We start from the raw sequence: 23,816 nt of genomic DNA on the forward strand, positions 1-23,816 counted from the left end.
TTGGGTATGCTTCCCGATCTACTTACCTTTATTATGTGCTACATTCAATGACATTTTTCAGATTTAATTCCCTGTCTCTTCTGTCTCCAGCCAGCAGAGGGCAGGTAGCCATTTTCCTATGTCGATGTTCCAATGTAGGTGGGAAACATTAATTAACACTGTTTTTTTTATCTACTATTGCAGAATAGTAGCAGTGTTAACCAGAAATAAACATTAGCTAAATGCAGTACGAGGGACATTATAATCACACAAATGCTTTTGCCTGTGGTTTAGTGAATGAGTGTAGCGCTGCTGCAGAAAAATCACCATATCATTAAAGACCTAAAACAAATGGTTAGGGAGGCTGTATATTTTATTATTTGCCTGGCCTGTAGTTAATTTCACTTTTTTTCCACTATATTGCTATTTAGTCAGTCTATTGTCTGTTCAGCTTCAAAGAGTAATACAAGTTTGTTCTCTTTACTCCATCCAAATTTGTGGTACCGGCCGGCACTTCTTTTTTATGAGGAGACTTCAGTGCACTGCCCACCGTATAGTGCGTGTTAGTGTTCCTGTAGCCATGCTGAGCCAGTGTATACATACTCATCCCACCCTCTAGGCGTGCTCCAGCTCTGATTGGCTGGATATGATTCAGTAATGGGCGCTGCCCTGAACGTCCCTCCTCCAGGCTCGCTGAGTGAGTGGGAAGTGTGAGTGCGCGCGTGTGAAAGCAGTGTGTGGTCAGTCATGTCTGTGTGCTCAGAATCCGGCTTCTCCAGCGAGGAGGTGCTCAGTCTGCGTTTCCCTTTACATCGCGCCTGCCGAGATGGAGACCTAAGCTGCCTCCGCTCACTACTGCAGGGCCCTCCGGGAAACACCGCGCTGCAGCTCGGCAAGGAGGACTCCTGCTACGGCTGGACCCCCATACATTGGGCCGCGCACTTCGGCAAGGTGATTCATTCTTTAGCCGGGGAAGAAATAGCACCGCTAAGTCGAAATGTCAGTGCCAAGACAATGGGGAGGCGGGGTTGGCGCCATTTTCTGATACTTGTAAAGCTGCTAATGGAAAGGGGGCGTGACATGGAATGGGACAAAGAAAGGAGGAGGGAACTCGGAGAGATGGCGGAGGGGCGGGAATGTTATGGCGTGGGAGGGGTCATGTCAGTGGTTGTGGTTTTTGGCAGGAGACTGAGCTCAGGGAGGGGTTTGAGAAAACAAACAAGGGCGGGGAAGATGTTTGAATGTGTACGAGGGACTTTTATTTGCGGCGCTTCTGTATTCTCTGTACTCTTTGTTTCACTTCAGCCACTTCCCGTCATGCCTCTCTGGCAGGTGACCTCCCCAACACCAAGTGCCAGCACAATGCGTTGCTTTATTATGCACTGAGGCCTGTGTGTGTGCAAATAGTTGCTCACGAGCTACAGGTGTACAAGCTGCCTCTCCTTACATCCCCCTATAAACAGCTCTGGGGATTTCAGCTGCTACAGGCTGTACATCCCATAGCTGCATACACATTAAGACTTATTGCAAATTACAAATAGTGACCTGCTGGCATATGCTATTATTATCCTTTTTGTACTGCTGATTTATTCAGCAACACTTTGTAGAGGCTATACATCATTCACAGTCCCTGCCCCAGTGAAACTCAAAATATAAAACATTCACACTTTTTAAGGACAAGTTGATCAGGAGACAGTTAAGCAGCCTCTGTGGGTTTTTTTTTTTTTTTTGCATAAAACTCTAGTACTACTAAGAAATCACTCGCAGACAATCGATGAGTGTACAGACTGCTTGCAAATAGTTCCCTGTCTGGAAATGAACCTAGGACTCAAGCTCAGCAAGTTAGCAGCACTATACCATATGCATATAGACTGGCTCTTTCAGGCAGCCTACTAAGGCAAAGAGACTATCTAACGAAAGGAAGATTCGTACGATGTCCGGCCCAAGTGTGGAGTGTCCGGACGTTTTCATGCTATGGCGATCGGCTGTTCAGTCGATCAGACAGGTTGAAAGATTTACTACCAGGAGACTGTGACTACTATTTGTCAGACATACCTTTTTTTTACGATTGCTGTCTGGGGCAGAACATCGTCTGATTACTACTTTATTTAATGTGAATGGTTCTTGGCAGGTCCAAAGATTGGCATGGACGATTGTTCAACACTTAGGCTTTATCTGCACGTCTATGGACAGCTTAAGGCAAAAACATTGCAAAGGTCATTACTTTATGCAAATGAGCTCTCTGTGTCAGGTGTTCAAATAAAAGGAATAGAGATGATCACAGAATCAGTGTGTTGTGTGTGTGTGTGTGCAGGAAGCAATATTTCTTTGCACATAAGTTGACTGTAGTTGCAAGATTTACTAAACCAAAAATGTATGTATTTGTTTTTCTTTTTTTTTCTTCTTTTTTTTAATAACTTGTGCAGAACATGTTGCTCAGCCAGAACTGTAATGTGTGTTGCAACTAGGAAATTAGATCCTAATACCTTCCTTTTTTTTTCCCCTCTGCGGTGTAGCTGGAGTGTCTTATTCAGCTGGTTGGAGCAGGATGCTCAGTGAATGCCTCTACAACTCGGTTTGCACAAACTCCAGTTCATATTGCGGCTTTCGGGGGTCATCCCCAGTGTTTGATGTGGTTGATTCAAGCAGGTGCACAAATAAACAAACAGGTGAACTGTTCAAAATTTAGCAGGGTCAGACTACTTTTTTTTAAACCAAACATAAACTTACTTTGTTGTTTAACTTCTACTTAGTGTTTTTGCTGTTTTTTCATAATTCTGTTTTTATTATGAATGAATTAGTTCCCCCAGACAGGGAACTAGTTTCCTAAATATCCACACCAGTACACATGCAATATTTTCAGTGTTGCTGCAACACCATATGCTTAACAGACGTAGCTTTATGGTCCAAGCTGATATTGATAGATAAACAAATTTCACCTCTTCCTTCGTCGTAGTTGTGGGGCAGCCAATGATTCATCTGCTGCTGCTGTACAAACACCAGCAAGCTTTGGCCTAATACTGTAAAAGTAAATGCAAGAAAGTCTAAAATATAAATAAATTAACACTTAAACAAGTATAAATTAGCGTGTGTTAACATGGTTCAAAACAATACATATGATATGGTTATTAGATATTTCAAATTTTTTGATAGTTGGTGGAATTTTATTAATCCCCATTTTGCTCTTATATGCCCCTTTTCTGCTTCTCTGTACACATTTAGTGCATTATACTGGGAACTAAATATTTTTTTAAAGGCATTTTATATTTTTAATATAGTAAACTTTATTCATGTTTGTTCAAGTCAAAGCACACAAGATATGATACTTGTTGCTTTTAGCCCTTCACAAGCAGAAGAGTGCAGATACACAATGAATTTATATTAAGCTCCAACAGCATCCCATTTGAATTAATATCATGCTTTAGATGTCATTCATTTTAAAGGCATTTGATTGATAAGCATTTAAATGTGGCCTGCCATTAGAATTTGGTTTGCCATGGTTGCATTGTCTTTTATTACCCATTGGAATGTCAGGCTACACTTTTATTAAATTTTATGTTGCTGGAAAATAAAGTTTACAATACAAACAAAACTGGATATGCTCAAACCCGACAACTCTTAGAAGTATTCACAATTATGACAATGCGTAATATGCACTCATTGTTCAATACGTTGTATATTCTAAGGTCACAGGTCTGTGGTCCAGGTGCAGTGCCCTGAACCCTCAGCAAGGGGAGACTTCAAACAAATCACTTGAGAAATTACGTGCAATCCAAGGTCACTCGGGCAGCGGTGAAATTAAAAAGCATATTTATTTGACGGACCTCTTTCCTAGGAAAGATGTCTGTGAAATAAAGCTGCTTTTGAATTTCACCTCTGCATGAGTATCCGAGGAGTGCGCATTATTTCTCAAGTGAATTGGGAAAATAAAAAGTTTAGCCACAGTTATTCTGTCACAGGTTTATTTCCTAGTGGTTTGCAGAGCCTAATGTCTTGTATATTAATGCGCTGCGGAATATGTCGGTACTATATAATTGAAGAGGGTAATAATAACGTTAATTAGGATTTGTATTTTAAAAAAGTGCCTGTTGCTTTGTACAAGTTATTTAAAATCACTGGTGTCGAGAGCATGAGCTCCAAAGAACCAGGGGCTCATACAGATGAGTGTTTTGGGCTGCGTTACGTTTGTCACTTCAGCCGCAGGGGAGTACAGGCCCAGATGCATTCAATTCTTCTCTATGTGCCCGTCCTCATGATGATGCAAGTAGCGCTGTACACAGGTGGAACTTTATTTTCCAGCAGCTTATCTGTATGAGCCCTAAGAGTAACCAGAAACTGATCTTAAGTTTCACTTTTGCTTTTGGATTTTTTTATAATGAAAACATTGGACGAACACCAAACACCTGACCAAACACCTTAATAAGCTTGTGTTAAATGCAGACGTATATTGTCTCTTTCAAGGCAAGATTGATAATAAAAAAATCTAAGTTGAAGTCAGTATGTCGCTGAAAGACTGTGTGATTGTCAACTGCATTGCTAATTTTTTCTGATGTTTACCACTTTATTTTGTCTTTTTTTTTTTTTAGGATTATGTTGGTGAAACCCCTGTCCATAAGGCAGCAAGGGCTGGTAGCATGGACTGCCTAAAGGCCCTAATATCCAATGGAGCGCAAATAGAGTATGTTATTTTACTATATTTCTTTGCTTTATCCTTTTATATCACTTGGAGTAGGCTAGTCAGAACACTTTTCCCAAAACCAGTAATAAGTGAGTAAACTCACTAATACATGCTGTATCACTAATTTGTTGATTTACTTACATTTTATAATTATAGTAATAACCTATACTACCCAGATAAGAGAGCATGTTATGATTTTTAATTAAGATTTATATTAAAGAGATACAGACACGTTCCTATAAAAATCATAGGAATGTGTCAGTATCAAGTAGTTGCTGCACCCGCAATAATTCCCCTGAAAGCCCCCTCAAAACCGCCCTGAGAACCTGCGTTGACCTGACACTGCTAAAAGATCTTCTGTGCTGTTTCTGTGACACTGGGCTGGGTGTGCTGCGATCTTCCATAGGCTAATTACGGATGAAAACAGAACTTCAGCTTATGGAAGGATCACTCCGCCCTCAGCCCAGCGTCACGGAAGCAAGGCAGAAGATCAGTTAGCTGTGTCAGTGGGTCGGCTACGCAAAGGTTCGTGGGGCTGGGGGGCTTTCAGGGAAACTATTCCAGGTGCAGCAACTACTTCATACAGTCATTTAGACTGTAAGACCTACGGGGTAGGGTCCTCTAGCCTTTTGTTTCCTTGACACTCAGCACTTAATCTGTATTGTAATTATAATTTTTTATATTTACGTGAATTGTATTTCTAATAATGCACTTATTGTTACTTTTCATTCCAATGACCCCTTGTTTGTTACTACTAATTTATTGTTTTGTTGTACAGTGCTTTGCCGTCGAGGAGTGCTTTACAAATAAAAATATACATACATACTGACACGCTCCTATGATTTTTATAGGAACGTGCCAGTATCAATTTAACTTATAGTACAAGTAAAAAACGTACAGATTACAAAAACTACAAACAGCACTGTAACACTAATTTATATTGTAATTAACCACTTTTATCTTTAAAGGTTTAAGTTAAAAAGAGAAGATAATATGCATGTCCTGGTATTCTGATTATACAATAAAAATAGCAATGATATGAACCATTAAGATTTTGAAATCATGACTGCAGAACATGTTTTGCTTTAGTTAAATGCTGCAAACCAACTACATTTTATTTTATATATTTCTTTGTTGTTTTTTACACTGTTGCAAGAGGGTTAGTAATTCCCACCTAAAAAAAGTATGTATCCTTCCATTGTAAAAATGTATAGTGTGCACACACAAGATAGTTGTGTGATAGCCAGTGATCTATCATGTTTTTCCATGGTATGAACTAGGCTGCTCGTTGCTGTCAGCTTTCCTTTGTCTTGAAGGATAAAGACGACTTTTTAGTGGCACAAAAAGCCTTTTAAGTAACAATTTAAAATACTGTATGCACAAAATAATGGGTGGAACTTTCCTAAAGGCATAATGGTGTGTCATAGAGCAGCTTGTTCCCAATAATGGTACTATTCATATAAGCTAATCAAATAAGTAAGGCTTTTTTTGTGACGGGGCATTTTATAGAACACCATACATTTAAAATAAACAGTATCCCTAGGAAGCTAAGTTCAGGTCCCCCTATCCTTTATTAAAAAGGTTACTGCAAGATTAACATGTTCTTGCTAAATTGTGCTTACAATAGCATCTTGCCTATATTTCTACTTGTTATTGCAAAATAGGCAGTTGTTAGAACTATGGAGGGTGTAATTTCTGACTCTGTTTGACAGGCCAGCCCTCATAAGATGTTCTGCCTCTAGACTGCGGGGTCACATCATTTTCTGTCTTCCTGTAATGTAATTAAAACACAAGAGGCCAGTTGGAGGTGAGAGCTTGTGGTAAGACTGTCAAGCAAGACAGTTACCGTACTTCTAGGGAAGGCAAAATTTAGTAGCTAATGGCACATTGTCTATTGCTGCTTTCTATTTATTTGAATTGGAAGTGTGACAACTGCAGAACTGGCACTAATATGACCAAATCCATTAAGTTTTTGAGCTGAATAATTCCAGCACTTAAACCCTTTTTTCATTGGAGTGAATGCCAGGTGTCTGTGTTGGGTGCTTCTTTAGAAGCAGAAAAATGCCAGCAAAGAATATATCTGTGTGCCTTAGCCCTAATTAAAGCTTCAGTAAGTAAAAGCAAAAAGGACTGTCGGAAGGAAAATACACATTTATCTCCTGTAGCATTTATGCCTGGTGCTCTTTCCTAAAGCGTTTCACATGTGCACATTGGGTTTATCCTCCACCATGAGGAATGTAAACAAAAACTGCCAGCTACACGAGGAGGTGGCTACTTATACAGGTATGGGACCTGTTATAAAGAATGCACAGGACCTGGGGTTTTCCGTATAAAGGGGTCTTTCTGAAATTTGGATCTCCAAACCTGCTAAAAGTAATAATAAATATTAATTTTGAATTATTTCATTAATATAGAGTCTATGGGAGATGACCATCCCATAATTCCAAGCTTTCTGGATAATGGGTTTCCGGATAACTGATCCTATATCTGTATTGCATAACAAAAGAGGAAATAAAAAGGTCATAATTTTCATGGATTGCTGTTGAAGCTGTGTTCAGTGCTCCAACGCTAATGTTTAGTTATTTCTAGACCAAAGTTGCACTTTAAAGGGAATCCTTACTAGTTGTAATTCAAAGTGAAATGAGCCATTTTGTACTATATATTATATCTTCTATACTGTATAACATATAAAATGGCTTGTTCTTTTCCTCACAGGTTAAAAAAGAAAGCTCTGATCCTCTTGCTAGTGATGGCTGGCAGCATTCCTGCCTACTAGAGCAGTTTGGCAGCCAAGGGAAACTAAGTAGGTGTTTCTATCACTGCAGAGCATGCTACATTGATAGAAATTACTTTTCAGTTTCCATTGGCTACAGTAAAATATTGAATATGTTACACAGTAGTTAGTTCCATATATGTACTACATAGATAAATATAATATCTATGTATTATAGTGCATGGTACAGAACAAAACACTTCTTTTGTACTGCTAGGTAAAATTATGCAAAATAAACATTACAGTCCATATTCGTTTGCTAAACACTGCTGATAGTTGCAGCCTTTTGGAAGATATGCATGATATTGTCTGCTGTACTAAAGAGCAACACAAGATTATTTTGCTTCTGTTTTAATACAATAAATTGAGATTTGTGACCAGATTTCACCTTATTGTTTGATTTGCCTATCCCCCCCCCATAAAGCCTCCAGAAACAATTTTCAGGTTTTTTTTGAAAGACTAATTTATTTAAAATTTGTATTGAAAAGGGTTATATCTTGTATTAGAGTATAAATTACCTAGCATAAATACTAAAAAAACAAGCCTATTTGCTTTTTTAAACAAATATTTATCCAGCTTTACAGAGAGACTCTTTATATGGGAAAAAATAAAGGGATACTGTCATGGGAAAACATGTTTTTTTCATAATGCATCAGTTAATAGTACTGCTCCAGCAGACTTTGCACTAAAATATGTTTTTCAAAAGAGCAAACTGATTTTTATATTTAATTTTGAAATCTCACATGGGACTAGACATATTGTCAGTTACCCAGATGCCTCCAGTCATGTGACTTGTGCTCTGATAAACTTCAGACACTCTCTTTACTGCTGTACTGCAAGTTGGAGTGATATCTGCCCCATCCACCCCCCCCCCCATATCATCAGAACAATGGGAAGGTAGCCAGATAAGAGCTCCCTGGTAGATAAATGAATAGCACTTAATAGTAAAAATCCATGTCCCACTGTGACTCCTTCAGTTACATTGAGTAGGAGAAACAATAGCCTGTCAGAAAGCACTGGCTCATTTTAAAAGCACATGACCAGGCAAAATTAGCGAAGATGGCGCATACACACCAATATTACTACTTGTTGGGTTAGGAATAACATTTTACATGGTGTTACATGGAATTATTTGCAGTGTAAACAGTGTAATTTAGAAATAAAAACTACACATTCAAAATCATTCAACTTACATACAGATTCAATTTAAGAACAAACCTACTGATTATATCTCGTACATAACCCGGGGACTGCCTGTATAATGCTATTAAAGTATGGTACTATGTAAATAAAGGATATATTTCTGTATGGACTTGTGAAATAACACACAATATTTTATTGCCCCTGTATTAATACTAACTCTCTCAACTTAAATATTTGTAGTAATTTTATAAGGTAAACTGTATTTGACATGTTTGCATTTGTTTGACAAGAATTGATGCTATAATCAGACATCATTGCTTGAAATCCTTTAAATGCATTTAGTGAAATCTGGAGATAGGCATTTAAAATAGGTTTGCAAATGTACACTAAAGGCTCCTGTTAATTGTATTTTTAAATGTTATATTAAACCTTAAAGTTGACCTGTCACCCAGACACACAAATCTGTATAATAAAAAGTCCTTTTCAAATTAAATATGAAATTTATATTTTTATTAAAGCATTCATAGCTGTTGTAAACTCCTTTAAAAATCCCAGCTGTCAATCAAATTTTGCCTGCACACTTCCAAACAATTACTTTAATTTTCCATTTGGCACTTAATAGATGTCACTGCTCTCCCCACATTCCCCCCGCTCACTTAACCATTTCATTATGTAACCAGTGATTGGGTTGGACATCAGGTCCCCCATTCTGGTGCACAAACAAGATTAAGATGATGCAAGGCTTGAATTAATAACAGTGTCCACAAAATGGCTCCTGTCTGCTTGCTATAATTATTAATTCCCAGACTGAAGGAATCAAGATTCAAATAATTGATATAGTGTAATTAAAGTTGACTAATGTGATAAAATAGGATTTTGAATAATTTTTTTGGGTGACGGGTAGCAATTCTTGTAGGAAATGAAGAATAATATCTGGTGCCGGTTTCACTCTGGCCTAAGAATTATTATCTTAATAATTTAGTAAATGTAATCTTTGTAAAGCAGTGTGGAAATGTTTTGGCCCTATAAAATTCAGGAAATAAAAACATTTTTATAATAACGAGCTGTTTAAACCCTAGAAATATCACTGGTGGTCTGTACTTGAAAACAATTTCAATGCATAGCCTTTGTCACATCATCTCATAAAGGCTACATATTAGGAGCATTTTGGATTCTGGTTTAAATACTAGGGTCTGTTTCTGAACCAGGGGTCAGAATTAACAATTGCTGAGGTGAAATTTGAGATTCCATATTTGCAGTTCTGACTACCCCTTAGTATACTTTCCCCAAAGGGGTTGAGCAAATGTTGCTGCACAAAAAAAATCGTCTTTTATCTTATGCACCTAAAACTGTTGGGTTTTTCTTTCCACTTTTGTTTGCTTTGTTCCAAACAAGAATTTACTTAATCCTTAATCCCATGTGTTTTACTTCATTCCTTTATTCTCATGGAATACAATTTTACAGTCAGTTTATTTTGTTCACCTGTTGTGGCATAGATCTGAAAAGTAACTTGTGTATACCATTAACTGTGATAACTTGTGGTTTGAGATTTATTACCATATCTGGTATATACAGAGCCTTTTTCATTTACTCTGTTTCATGTATGCTCAGAGCTTTATATCGAGATCTTTAAAGGCGATGGAAAGCTACTGAGGCATTTTATTGCCAATAGATTAGCCACAATAGTGCAAGATATAAGACTATTTATTCTGCAGAATGCTTTATCATCCCTGAGTAAATAGCTCTAGATTCTTTCTTTTTGTTTAGGATAGCAGCTGCCATATTAGCTTGGTGTGACATCACTTCCTGCTTGAGTCTCTCCCTGCTCACTCATAGCTCTGGGCTCAGATTACAGCAGGGGGGAGGAAGGAAGAGGGGAGCAAACTGAGCATGCTCAAGCCCTAGCCCGGAGGTTTAAGATGAAAACAGGAAGTCGGAGAAGTCAGAGCAGCATTACTTTGAAGGTTTACTGGTGTATTTATATAGACCTTTCTGATGAAGCTTACTTAGTTTTAGCCTTTCCTTCTCCTTTAACAGTCTGAGATTGTAAAGGAATGGCATCTGTAACTTTTGGATTGGTTTGAATTTTGGGATTAACAAAGTAATTTTGAACACCTTTAGTAAAAATAAATCCTACATATTTTTATGTGGTCCAAAAATTGCCACATGTCTACAATTTATGAAGATATTTTTATGTATAAATGTACAGTAATCTAGTGTGCTTGACTCTTCCACCCTGCTCTTTATTCTGTAAGATGTGGTTGTATTAAATAGCATACAGGTAAGTGATTCAAAAATGTGTTGTGGCTGATTTTAATATTGAACGGCTTATGTAGTGTGTCTGCAGCATTTAATTATTGGATCAAAACATGTTTTTGCATATACTGGCAACTGAAAGCAAACCTATTTCCTACAGTCTGTAATCTGCAGAAGCTATCAAATCCTGTTTAACTCTTTTTCTAAAATATATATAATAAAAAAAAAGCCGAAAACAAAACAACTTTAATGCTAAATTATAGAAATACATCATTTTTAAGATGTCCAATACATATGATACACCAGTGGTTACATGTGCATAATCACTTTGGTTATCTATTTCATATAAAGATGTATCTTGATCCCTTAAATGGTACTTTTCCTGTTTGAATTTTTCTGTAATTTGCCATTTCCCTCTTGAAATCAATTAGACGTTTTTGAAACTGTAAAAAAAGAAGAAAAAAACTACACGTGTCAATGTTTTACAGCTACGTAATTCTATTTGACTTGATTTTTTCAAGTAATCCTAGAAAGGGGAGCATCCCAAATAGAAACTGCTGAAACTGCCACAGGCGCTTCTGCGAAAACCTTACAGTTGTGGCATTGAGTGTTCAGTATCGCTTCCTTTCTGCACACAAGGCATACTGTTGAGGTATTTGTTGCGGTGATTGGTTTTAATGCTAATATAGGTATTCAGTTATAGACTTTATAGATTTGCATGCATATTTTAATCTACTATTCATTCACTACTGTATTTATTAAACTAACCAGATCAGAGGAGGCTAGCATTGTTTTAATTTGTTTTCATAGGTGAAAGATACTGATATTTAAACGACATCCGCCCCCCAATTTAAATTGTCTCATGGCATTTTTTTTAACGTTTTGACATTTAAGTAATTGTTTTATAATGGTTCTTTTATTCTTCTAATGTAACCTTTGCTTTGCCCCTTTTATTGGTTACAGGAATCAATTTGCTGCATAACAAATTTCTTCTTACCGCAGATCTGCGTATGTATAGCTATGTATCGACTGATTAAAATGTTTTAATTATACATCTTATGTGGTTCATTTGAAAGGGACACAGTCTTTTTCTGATTTTAACATACAAATTTAGGTACAAAGCTGTTAATCTTGCAGGCGTGAGTATGGCATCATAACATGGGGCTACCAATAAAGGCACAATACAGTGCATAGAATATAACAGTCCTGCTGGCTAAAGCTCAGTATAATCTCCAAGCAGCTGCCTATTAATACATCTACTTACAAGCCATTGTGGAACTCTACACACTCTGGGAAACTATGTAAAGGAACACTACAGTTTTCACATTTTGGGGGAAAAATGTTCTAACTCAATTTAATGCAGATGGAAGATAACCAGGAGTTTTATTTATTTATTGTGGAGAACATTATTTGATATCAAATCAGCAACTTAAGCAAATTCACAAAGAAAACAAAAAGGAAACGTAAGAATACTTACCCTCAAACATTTAAAACCATAATATCCATGATGTCTTCATTTTACATGTTCTGATGGATTAACTGATAATGGGTTAGGTTAATAGTGCAGAAAAGTATTTCTCCTTCTGTACTTTTTTTAATACTTTCATATTTTTGGCATACTATACTTTTTTTTTTTTTTTTAATTCTTGAGGACAAACTGAAGATTTTAGCAATCTGTTTAAGAAGAATTGCTCCTACAAAGGCTGGATTAAATCATAAAAAAATCTTGAAGCCTGCCTCGTCTCTCAGGAGAGAATATAGCCTCAATTTTTATGTATGGAGCTGGAAGATAACCAGGAGATGTATTCATTTATTTTTTATGGAGAACATTATTTGGTATAAAATCAGCAACTCAAGCAAATTCACAAACAAAACGGAAATGTAAGAATACTTGCCCTCAAACATTTAATACAATAATATACTTGGGGTCTTAATTTTACATGTTCGGATTGGATGAATTAATAATAGCTTACGTTAATAGTGCAGCAAAGTATTTCTCCTTCTGTACATTGGACTTGTTTGTTTCATTCATTATTTTTTTTCATACTTTCATATTTTTGGCATACTATACTGAAGATTTTAGATGACATTGCTTCTACAAAGGCTGGATTAAATCACAAGAAAACCTTGAAGCCTGCTACATCTCTCAGGAGAGAATATAGTCTCAATTTTTATGTGGCTTCATTCACAACAACCTGTATTGTCTTGGCAGACGATGGCAGTGTCTTGTTTGAGCTGTAACTTGAGTATTTTTATGGACCGAATCAGCCCAACTAAACAAAGACAGACAAGTTGACCTATACCAATTGTAGCCAGATTATTCTCCCTATTTATAACTGATCCAGTTGAGGAAACTTCATAAAATTGCTGAAAATATTGTGTATTCATAGTAGTAAATGTTCTCCTCATGCTCTTTGTCCTTTACATTCTGTGCGATAATTGTATTCTTTTCTTTTTTTACGGGGGCCTCACTTGTCGGAATGGGATTATAATTTTTATTTTAATTGTCTAAAACCATTTTGTCAGAATAAATCTAGAAGAACCCATCCTTGGATTACCTACATCAAACTGGCTGGCCTAAACAATATATGAGTGCTGTTCTTATCTTTTTACGATTATACTATATTGTGATGTTAAGCCAAACATCCGGGGAAAAGAGAATTGAGTAAAAAGGAGTTCTGGTGGGAACCTTCATAACTGCCTCGCATTTCACATATTCGGCCCTTTATGTGGCATAAGTCAATGTACATAGGGTTCAATACACTCGCGGTTCGTTGAGATTTGTAAATTCCACCTTCAAATCGTGTGGCTCTGTGTGGGAATTGGCAATAATGAAGAAGATGCACTCATCCAATTCAAGACAGTGTACTGAAAGTACCTCAAAACCTTTATTGGTGCTGAAAAATCAAACGTTTCTGGGGCTTCTCGCCCCTTCTTCAGTGATCAAATACACACACATACATTTAGCCCGCTAGTGTTTAAATACCCCACAATCTCCATCTCCCCTAACTTGTCCTCCGTTTCCAAAATCACGTGAGAAGTGTGCGTGTGACGCACAGGCACCATTCAGTTTACATCACTGCTTTGCCAACCACTCAACACTTGTGTCTGCCATCTTGCCAACCGCTCCTATAACTTCACAGTCCCACTGAGCATCCTTTACGTTGACATTCTCTGCAATCCCATAGAGCATCCAGTGTTGTCCTTCCTTATTGAGGTTCTCCAGTGTCAGAAGTTCAGCAGGACGTTATTGGTCCTGTGACTCACATCTAGTGCCCATAGTCACCCTCACCAAAATCTTGCATAAATCAAAAATTTTTTTTGAATGAATACATTTTAAGTATTAAAAAAGTTTCACAATTGATATGTATCCAACCTTTTTTACAGTCAATAAACGTATACCGTATATTGTGATCCGTTATTCTTGTGTAATTATGACCTTTACAAAATGTAACACATTGCATGAAGATAAGAGTCAACCTTCAAAAAAGAAAAAAGCTAAGAACAGTAATTTACCACAGAAAAGTCATTAGAGGTGCTGCACTCCAAGCTGCCTACGTCACACAAAATTCTACTAGAACTACTAGTCAACTGACAAGGCTGATACTCACCAGAAATGGGGAGTCCCTTACATGAGAAACTTTATATTTATTTGCATTAAATGCATACTATTTATAACCACAAGATTATTATTGTTGCTTAGAGGAACCAGTGGTACTCATTATGTTCGTTTAAACCGTTTAGTGTCACAGTGTTTAGTCTGAAGGCCCATCTGGCTTCATGTTGCAATAGGATTCTTTCTCTATTCCCTCCTCTCTTTGGTCTCTGGACATGCTCCTTTATTTGAAATCTCAACTGCAAGTGTGGCATAAGTTGCATCGGCTCCTATTTTATTTAGTAATATTTAAAATGTACTTAATTTTTTTTAACTGAATATGATCTACTCACTGATCTTTTTGAAAATAATTTCCTGACTTCCCTGCAGTAAAGAAACACTTTTTATGCTGGCAGGCCTAGACTGCGTAAATCTTAAGCAATCCTCTAAAAGGTTGCATGTGTATTCATCCCTCTTCATGGTGTCCTTCAGTGATCAAGCGATTATCAATTAACCTTGACCAGTACAATATAAAGTGCAAAATAGATGCCTTCACTTTTAGACTAGACTGCCATTTATACAAAAGAACTGGGCTCACCAGTAAATGGTGAACATAGTCCAATGCTCTATCCTACTATTCCAATGTATCACAAAAATTGCAAATCAGTCGTGTTATCCTGGACCTGCGGTTTTTTGTTGTCATCTGTTAAAATTAGATTGCAGAAAGCTATATTAAAATCTTCATATCAGCAAAATTGCAATCCACTCATAATTGAAATGAATAAGCCTAATGTGGCACAGTATTACTTTCTTAAACCATGCAGACTCAACCTATTTAGTATATTTAACATTCTCCTTGAATATTGTCTCTCTAAATGTGTTCACAAAGTTCCCCAACAAAACGAATAAAGATTATTAGACTAAAATGATGTGGTTATGATATATTGTTCTTCTAAATAACGGTACTACATTGGCTTTTCTCCAGATAGTTCTTTATTTTTACTGTTCTTGTGCATCACGCCTCTGCAATTAAATATAATTCATATTTTTTTTTGTTCCATTTTCCTTGTTGCCATGGAAAATATCTTCTAAAACATCATCTACGTTTGTAATCTTTTAAGCATTTCTTTCAAACGCTGCTTGTAGAAGACTTTTTTTTTTTTTTTTAAGAAATCCTTAATCCTACAAGATAAAATTGCTGTTACTTTGGATATCTAGTTTGTGCTGTTGCTGTTTGGACTTATTGCCATCTCTGTGTTCTTGTGAAGATCAACTATTGCTGCTGTTTTGTACTTCACAGTCCAGGTATCCAAACATGAAGAAACCTAGTCAATAGCTCTTTATCTAGAGCAGAGGTTGTCTTTACTTGTAGCCAGCAGGTTCTGTAAATTAAGTATTTTGATTGAGATCTGGAATGAAAAAGCCTCATTTATGATGCACAGAAAGCGTATAATACCATAAATATACACAAGATGCTAAAATGCCATAGACAATTAATAATCTACATAAAAAATAATATAATGCCCTGTTCAGTAGTGTTTTAAGTTAGCATTAACATGGCAAATTAGGCATCTGTGCTCTGAAATAAACTGTTGAACTCCTAGGCAGATTTCTTTATATATTTGACCAGGAAGTTAACTTTAGGAGAGGGTTTTTTATTTTGTATTTTAATGAGTCCTTTATATAATGTTTATTAAATAATTTTGGTTCAGGGGCTAGTGTTAGTTCAGATTCATTTCTACATTTAAAAATCTGAAAAGTATTCTTCCTTCTCTAGAGGCATTTAGAGTTAAATCTCAAAATAATTTAGAGGCCTCTCTAGTAAGAAAGAACAGTTCAGATTTTACTGTAAGCTTTGTTTTGTCTTCAGTAAGTTACTGAAGGCTTCCTTTTATATCTGTGGTCTAATTGTACATTTTTTTAAACAGCATCAGGAATGCCAGTGGTTTGACTGCTGCCGACCTTGCACACTCACAAGGGTTCAGAGATTGCGCCCAGTTCCTCCTAAACTTCCAGAACAGTCGGCTCAACGGTTTCTATTGTAGCAGCTCCTTAAATGGTGTTCACGAGAGCACCCCATCTAATCACCTCAATGGGATTGCTAACCGCAAAAGGTCCTTCAATGACTTTGAGGCTTCCGCATTCAAGAAACCTAGAACAGAAGGTAATTTTTAATGCAGTTTGTCAATTATTACAGTGAAACCGACACATTCCTATAAAAATCATAGAATTGTGTCCATATCAAGGAGCTGCTGCATGCCGAATAGTTTCCTCTAAAAGCCGCCCCCAACCCCACAAAGCTTTATTAAGCCGACCCTCTGACACTGCTAAATGATCTTCTGCGTTGTTTCAGTGACGCTGGTCTGGGGCGGAGTGATCCTTCCATAGGCTGCAGTCCTGTTTTCATTTGTAATTAGCCTATGGAAGGATTGCTCCGCCTCCAGCCCAGCAATCTAGAATATCCGTTAGCAGTGTCAGAGCATCGACTTCACAAAGGTTTGTGGGGCTGGGGCGGCTTTGAGGGGGGCATTCAGTGGAAACTGACTAAAGGCTCTGTTTGCTTTTTTTCTGCTGGCAGGACCAAGGAAAGAGATTTGTGTTTGTACATTTATAATTCAAGGGTCACTGGTTATAGTTTTGGGTTCTGCTAAGCTTGAGATAATGTCTTGTTAACACTACCAGACATGCTTTTTTCAGGCTGTCCTGGTCTCTTTCCCAGTTGTGCAGAAAAATATTATGTTATGAAAAGTACTTATGAGAAGCTCATTTTACTTACATTTTTTCTTTCTGTTGAATGCAGTGAATGGGTTTGTAGCTGCTAATCCTGAGTTTATGACTGGAGGCTTGGAGGAAGATGATGAGAATATGCACGTTGAAACTCAATGCATGGAGATATCAGGTGGGATTGGGCAATTTAATGGCAACTGCTGCAGCAGCTCTCGAATTCTTGAAGATCTGAAACCCCAGGAGGGCGAATCTGTTAGACCAGCTGGTTCTGATATTTATACTGTATCTGCCGTACAAACTCCCTTTCGCTGCATCAGTCAATATGCTTATTTTTAAAATAGTCATCAGATTGGTGTGCTTTCTTCTACTTTATCATTGTTCTACAAGTATATAAAGACTTTGGTAAAAATCTGCTTTACTTGTAAAGAGAAACCTGGTATTCCATCTACATTTTTTTGCTATGAAAAGCTTGATAAAAACATCTCAATTCACACTTCCATTATTATATGCAGTGTAAAATGTTATGGTGTATGCCTTCATATTCTTCTCCATTGAGCACACTTAAGTATATATTTACTTGTATTTTTAAATAAATTTTAATATTGAATGAAAATTAAATTTTATGTTCCATAATGGGAAAATTATAAACAATTTGTTCATAATACGTGAAATCAGACTGCGTTTGCTTTAGTTTAAAATAGCAGGAAATTATTTTAAAAAGTACACTTTACTGAGCTTTAATTACATATGTTTTCCCCCAGATCTCTTACACTCTTTAAGGAGTTGCGTAAACCAGTGTAGAGGATAGGCATTTTATGATACATGCATAGTATTATAGTACACTGAGCTATTTTGATTGCTACATTGTTTATCTCAAACACTCAGAGAAACCTGAAATTGACCTACATTATCCTGTATGAATACTGAAAACCATAGCACCAGTAGGATGCCAGAAAAGGTGCATACACTAGTGGTCAAAACACCTGAAATGAATTTTATTGTACCCTATCTGAATTGCCTTAAATAGCTAACAGGGCAAATTTATCAAAGGTCGAATTTCAAATTCATTGTAACTCAAAATTAGAGTGCTCTCACCCATGTAGGTTTGATCATCCGTTGTGATGGTAGGTGCTCGCTTGTGTAGGTCTCAAGCCTGCAACTGGAGACATATTTGTAGACAAACTGAAAAAATTGCGGCACACTAGTAGTTGTAAAAAGGGAAAAAAACGAAGCCCTCCAAAATGCAAGGCAGGCACTGGGCTTGAAAAAGGGCCCAGAGGGGTCAGAAACGTTGCCTGCCTTGAATTTTGGAGGGCTTAATACATTTTTTCACTTTTTGCAACTACTAGTGCCACTAGTTTTTCGATTTTTTTAAATTTTTTTTTTATCTTTACTATAATAAATTCGTATATACTTAAAACTCAAATGGGAAGTTATTCAAACGTCTAATATTCGATCGAATTGGAATGATCCGAAAATTCAATTCGTATTCAACTAAACGCAAATCAAGTTTTTTTTCTCTGAAAAAAACTTGAATGTCAAGAAGGCTATTAACATCTTCAAATGGGTCACTGGACCTCTTTCATTGACTTCTACATGAACTCGTCAGATTTTAGGTGGCTATTGGTCGAATTTGAGTTGTTCCCAGGGTCAAGGTATGATAAACTTCGAATTCAAGTTTGGATTATTCCCAATTTGAGTTTTGAACAAAAAAAACAACTTTAAAATTCAAATTTACAATTCGAACCTTAATAAATCTGTCCCTTGCTCTTGTCAGCTGCCAGCACTAGTGCTAGCACTTTCAGGAGATTCTCATAAGGGACAATATAGACTGATTTGATGTTTGGCCACTGAATTTTTAATGATAACATACCTATCATTTTTGTGTATTAAAATTCTAGCCCTTTCTACTGTGTGGTCACAATATTCTCCGGTGTTAGACTTGAGTAAGGGATATTGGCAGTTATAGTACCAAGTCTTTAGCTACAAAGTTTACATAGGCATCCAGTTATTACTGAGGTGATATGATGCACCTATTACTTTAGCATTTTTTGTTTGTTTTTTTTACATTTTATTAATTGAGTTAACTTCCCATTAAGTATTAGGTAGGTTTCTTTAAAAACTAGATATTTTCAGTCTTAGCATTCAAAACTTTTGGCGATTTATTGCAAAAGACACATTTAGTACAAGGCTCCATTTTTTAATTGTTTAAAATTTTATAATTATACGCAACAGAAATTGCCCATCTTCAGGCTAAATTCTCTGTGCCTGGTAACCTGCCTTAAATCTTAAATGCTTTTTTTAAAAACATTTTTTGTGGAAAAAAAACCCAATTTTTTTTTCGAAATGTACTATATGCTAAAAGTCACAATCTGAAAATACTCCATCTCAAACCTGTCGAGGTCATATAGAAGTCTGTCAGATGTCCCTTTTACAACTGGAAGATATCATGATCTGCACTGGGTTTCATACAATACTCCAAAGAATTTGTGGTTTTTGGGTGATAATTTGAAAAATGAGTACAGGTATGGGACATGATATCCAGAATGCTCGGGACCTGGGGTTTTCCAGATAATGGATCTTTCCGTAATTTGGGTCTTCATGCCTTACGTCCTTAAGTTGGGGATGGGAGTTTGAATTTTTTTTTTTTTTGTTTAATAATGAGAAAATGTTGAGTTTTAGTAAATAACCAAATACCTGACTGCCAAGTGCCATGGGGGCAAATTCACTAAGTAGCGAAAATGCGCTAGCGACGCCTTCGCCGCACTTCGCCAGGGCGCCGCTAATTCTCTAAAATCCGAAGTTGCGCTCAGGGAGGCGAACGGTAGCGAATTTGCACAAGCGTTAATTCTTCAAGCAGAGCGAAGTTACGCTAGCGATGCCTAATTAGCATACGGCGCCAGTTTAAAGTACAATGGACGTTTATGTAGCAGCAAATACATTACACTACACAAGCCTGGGAAAGCTTCATAAAATAGAGTTGTTATTTTGTCCTATACATGTGCCCACTGTATAGTTTAGGTGCCATATGTTAGGAAATGTAGGGGGGAAGGAGGGTACCCCCAAAAAAATTTACGATCTTTTTCAGCCTATCACCCTTAAAAAAGGAAAAAACGCCAGCGTTTTTTGGGACTTAAAAAAAATTTCAACTATTTTTGAAGCTATCACTTCGCCTGTTCTGAGGTGGCGAACAAGTCTGGCGCAAGAGGTAACGTTCAGTAAAATGCGCAAGTTAGTGAATTAGCGTAGTTACGTCCCATTCGCCATAGCGCAACTTCGCCTGGCGTAAGGGTGCGAAGTAGCGCTAGAGTAGGTCTTCGCTAGCGAATTTATGCCAGTGAATTGGCAAAGTTACAAAATGACGCCATGCTGGCGAATTTGCGCCAGCGTTAGTCACTTCGCCCTTTAGTGAATCTGCCCCATATATTCTACATTTCCGGGTTCTGTGGGAATGGCAAAATGGTTGTAAAAAAAAAACAAACACATTTTTAATAAATCTGCTGGGCCTGAAGCATGACTTTAGAATCCTTTGTTATTTCTATTCCTAATGATTAGTGACAGGTTTATTTTGTTAATACAGATGTCAACAGTAGCGCACTCTTCAGCACACTTACAAATGGACAAGCGACCAATGGAGACACCGCAAATCTCCGCAAATCTAGCCCAGGCAAATTCCTTTCTTCTCCCAATGGATTCAGCAGTGTCACCATAATAAATGGGAACAGAGAACACCTGGACCAACATGGCAATCTTACTGAGAACAAAGAGCAGCTTGTGAATTCTTCAATGTGCCGATCTTTGCATACAAATGGAAGTCCTACTAGTTGGGTTTCTCAAAAACCATCCTGGGCTAATGGTCTCGGGGAGAGCTTACATTTTGGACATTACCATGGATTTGGGGACACAGCTGAAAGCTTTCCTGATCTCAGCAGTGTTGAAGAACATTCCAATACAGTCCAAGTTGAGCATAAATACAACAGCACATTTATAAGCACGCTCCATCAGTACCAAGGATTCTAAGAAGCAATATACCTGCTAAACTTACATTTTTTTTTTAAACAACTGTTATTCCTAAAAACTACAGAATTCCCTTAAAGTGGACCCGTCACCCAGACACAAAAATCTGTATAATAAAAGTCCTTTTCAAATTAAACATGAAATCCAATTTCTATTTTTTATCAAAGCATTCATAGCAGCTGTAAGCTCATTTAAAAATCTCAGCTGTCAATCAAATATTGTCTGCCTCTCCTCTATGCCCGTGGCATAGAGGCGGGGCAGACAATTACTTTCACTTTCCATTCAGCACTTCCTACATGTCACTGCTCTCCCCACATTCCCCCAGTTCTCTTCACCATTTAATTGTGTAGCCAGGACATGGGGATGGACATCAGGTCCCCCATTCTGGTGCACAAACAAGATTCTGAGATGATACAAGACTTGTCTTAATAACAGTGTCCACAAAATGGCTGCTGTCTGCTTCTTATAATTATGAATTCCCAGACTAAAGGAAACAACATTCAAATAATTTATATTGTGTAATTAAAGTTCATTTTGCTTGACTAATGTGATAAAATAGGATTTTGAATCATTTTTTTGGGTGACGGGTCCCCTTTAAAATGTAGTTTTACTATGACATTAGGTTGCACCTTGTAAATGACATTTCAAACAAAGATTCCATCATGCAAGTTCTTTTCTCTTGGAAGCAGATGAGATATTTTGCCTCAAAGTAGTTCTGGACAAAAAGTACAGTCTAGAATAAGATTGGCAACTCTTTGAAAGAGTATTTTGTTTAGATAAAACTTTTTAATTTTTTTTCCCCAGTACTATGCAAGTGGTGATTAAAAAAAAAAAAAAGATATTCCGGTAATTATTTTTGTAGCAACGTGTTTTCTAATTTTGAATTATTCTCTACATAGATATTTACTTGCGTTAGTTCTGCCTTGCCAAGTTGCATGTACTGCATTCTAGTATCATAATCACCTGCATATCCTTTATTTTCTATTTTATGTGATGGAAATGGCTGCATTTTTGCTTTGAAAACATGTTCATTTAGAAAGACACACCAAGGCACATTTATCAAGGGTCGAATTTCAAATTCTTGTGTTTTTTCGCATGAATTTGATTATACTCGAAATTCAAATATTCGACTATTTAGTAATAAGATCAAATATGTAAAACTCGGATGAATTTTACAGACTCTGAAACTTGAGTCGAATGCGGCCAAACTCGATTTGAGTTTTTTCGAATGTCAGGAAGGCTACAAACATCACCAAATCGATCCCTGGACCTCTCCCATTGACTTCTACAGTAATTTGGCAGGTTTTAGATGACAGTCTAATTTGAATTCTTAAGGGGCCACAGTATGATAAATCTCAAATTCGAATTCAAATTTTTTTAAAAAAAACGAATCATTTGGATAATTCCCTAGTCAAATTTGACCGTTTTGACCAAAAAAAAAATAGAGAATTTGAATTTTCAATTCGACCCTTAATTAATCTGCTCCACCGTATAAGTAAACTTCACTTGTTGCAGAAAAGAATGGGGATTTTTTTTTATTGTAATTTTGCAAGCAATAGGTAATAATGCTTCCATCTAAAATATCAGTCCCATTCTAGACATAATGGTGGTGTCCTTGGCATCAGCATGTTTTTTACTTGTAAGCATCATTTAATGTTCCATTGTTTTTTGGGGGGTTTTTTACTACTTTTTGATGTGGCAGTTGTGCTGCCTGTCACTATTGTAGTGTTGATATTCTTATACAAACAGAAGCCTTTTTGTATAAATGTGTTTTTGCTTTTTTGTATATTTTGTATATTTGTCGAGATTCACTTTTGCACATCATTGACAAATGTTAGTTTTCCTAAAATTTAAAAATCTTATCTGGTAATTGTTTTCAGAAAAAAGCTTTAACCTATGGTGTATAACGTTCTACTGCATTTATTTTTTGTTGAATATTGGCAGAATTGTTTCTTTTCTTTAATATAAATGTTGTCTTTTTTTCTTTTTCTTGTATTTTGCAAATGGAAAGCAGGACCCTAATATTTTGAATAAAATCCTAGTTATTGCACCAGTGCAGTTTGTATTACATGGTCAGTTTTGAGCAACCTGGTGGAGCTGATCTATTCAGCTAATCATTATCAGCCATTAAACGTGTCATTGCTGCAGCAAGATGTTACACACATGAAGACAGTCATTTGAAAATCTGAATTATTTAGCTCAGGTTTGAACAGAAACGGTTTATTAATTTGTCATAGAAGCCATTCACAGGTTTTCAATAGCCTCTCTCGTTTAAAAGCTAAGTATGTTCTTGCTGGTATATTGAATACAGTGGCAACAACGGAGAGCTTTATGTTGCTATAAATTGGCAAAACCTGAAACACTGATAAGTGGACACAGTCTCCAAAAAAGCTGGCCATAGACTGGGTTGATCCTTTGACGTATATTTCAGTCAGAAAAGCTGTAATCCAATATGATCAAGGACCACAGGACTGACTTTCAGCTGGACACCTGTGTTTATATAACATGATGAGATGCTAAACTCAAAGATATGGCCCCAAGTAACTTTTCTACTGTCAGAAGTGTAACACAACTCGCCTTGTTTGCAACATCCAAGATGGCAAGCTGATGTGAACAAAGTATGCATCATTATTGTTACTGAAACCTTA

At 36.8% G+C, this 23,816-nt stretch overlaps 1 protein-coding gene across 4 annotated transcripts; it reads left to right on the forward strand.

Annotated features, from left to right (window-relative positions):
- Positions 1-527: 527 nt before the first annotated feature.
- ankrd10.S (ankyrin repeat domain 10 S homeolog) lies at positions 528-23,223 on the forward strand. 4 transcript variants are annotated; one of them, XM_041584252.1, is made up of 7 exons: positions 528-930; positions 2,496-2,672; positions 4,566-4,657; positions 16,353-16,588; positions 17,225-17,323; positions 20,732-21,247; positions 21,768-23,223. In XM_041584252.1, the coding sequence occupies exons 1-6, from the start codon at positions 727-729 to the stop codon at positions 21,169-21,171; spliced, it is 1,248 nt and encodes a 415-aa protein (XP_041440186.1). In that variant the 5' UTR covers positions 528-726; the 3' UTR covers positions 21,172-21,247; positions 21,768-23,223. The 4 variants fall into 4 exon arrangements, with proteins under 4 accessions (XP_041440186.1, XP_041440188.1, XP_041440185.1 ...); XM_041584253.1 differs by having other exon boundaries at positions 530-930; positions 2,496-2,648; XM_041584254.1 differs by lacking the exon at positions 2,496-2,672.
- The last annotated feature ends 593 nt before the right edge of the window (positions 23,224-23,816 follow it).

The sequence above is a fragment of the Xenopus laevis genome, chromosome 2S, assembly GCF_017654675.1.
Source record: "Xenopus laevis strain J_2021 chromosome 2S, Xenopus_laevis_v10.1, whole genome shotgun sequence".
In the NCBI taxonomy this organism is placed as follows: domain Eukaryota; kingdom Metazoa; phylum Chordata; class Amphibia; order Anura; family Pipidae; genus Xenopus; species Xenopus laevis.

Bases quoted from the DNA above. Each gene is read 5' to 3' on its own strand.
- ankrd10.S (XM_041584252.1), top strand. From the start codon at position 727: ATGTCTGTGTGCTCAGAATCCGGCTTCTCCAGCGAGGAGGTGCTCAGT. The intron at 2,673-4,565 runs GTCAGACTACTT...TTTTTTTTTTAG, and splicing joins ACTGTTCAAAATTTAGCAGG to GATTATGTTGGTGAAACCCC. The intron at 17,324-20,731 runs GTGGGATTGGGC...TTGTTAATACAG, and splicing joins TCAATGCATGGAGATATCAG to ATGTCAACAGTAGCGCACTC.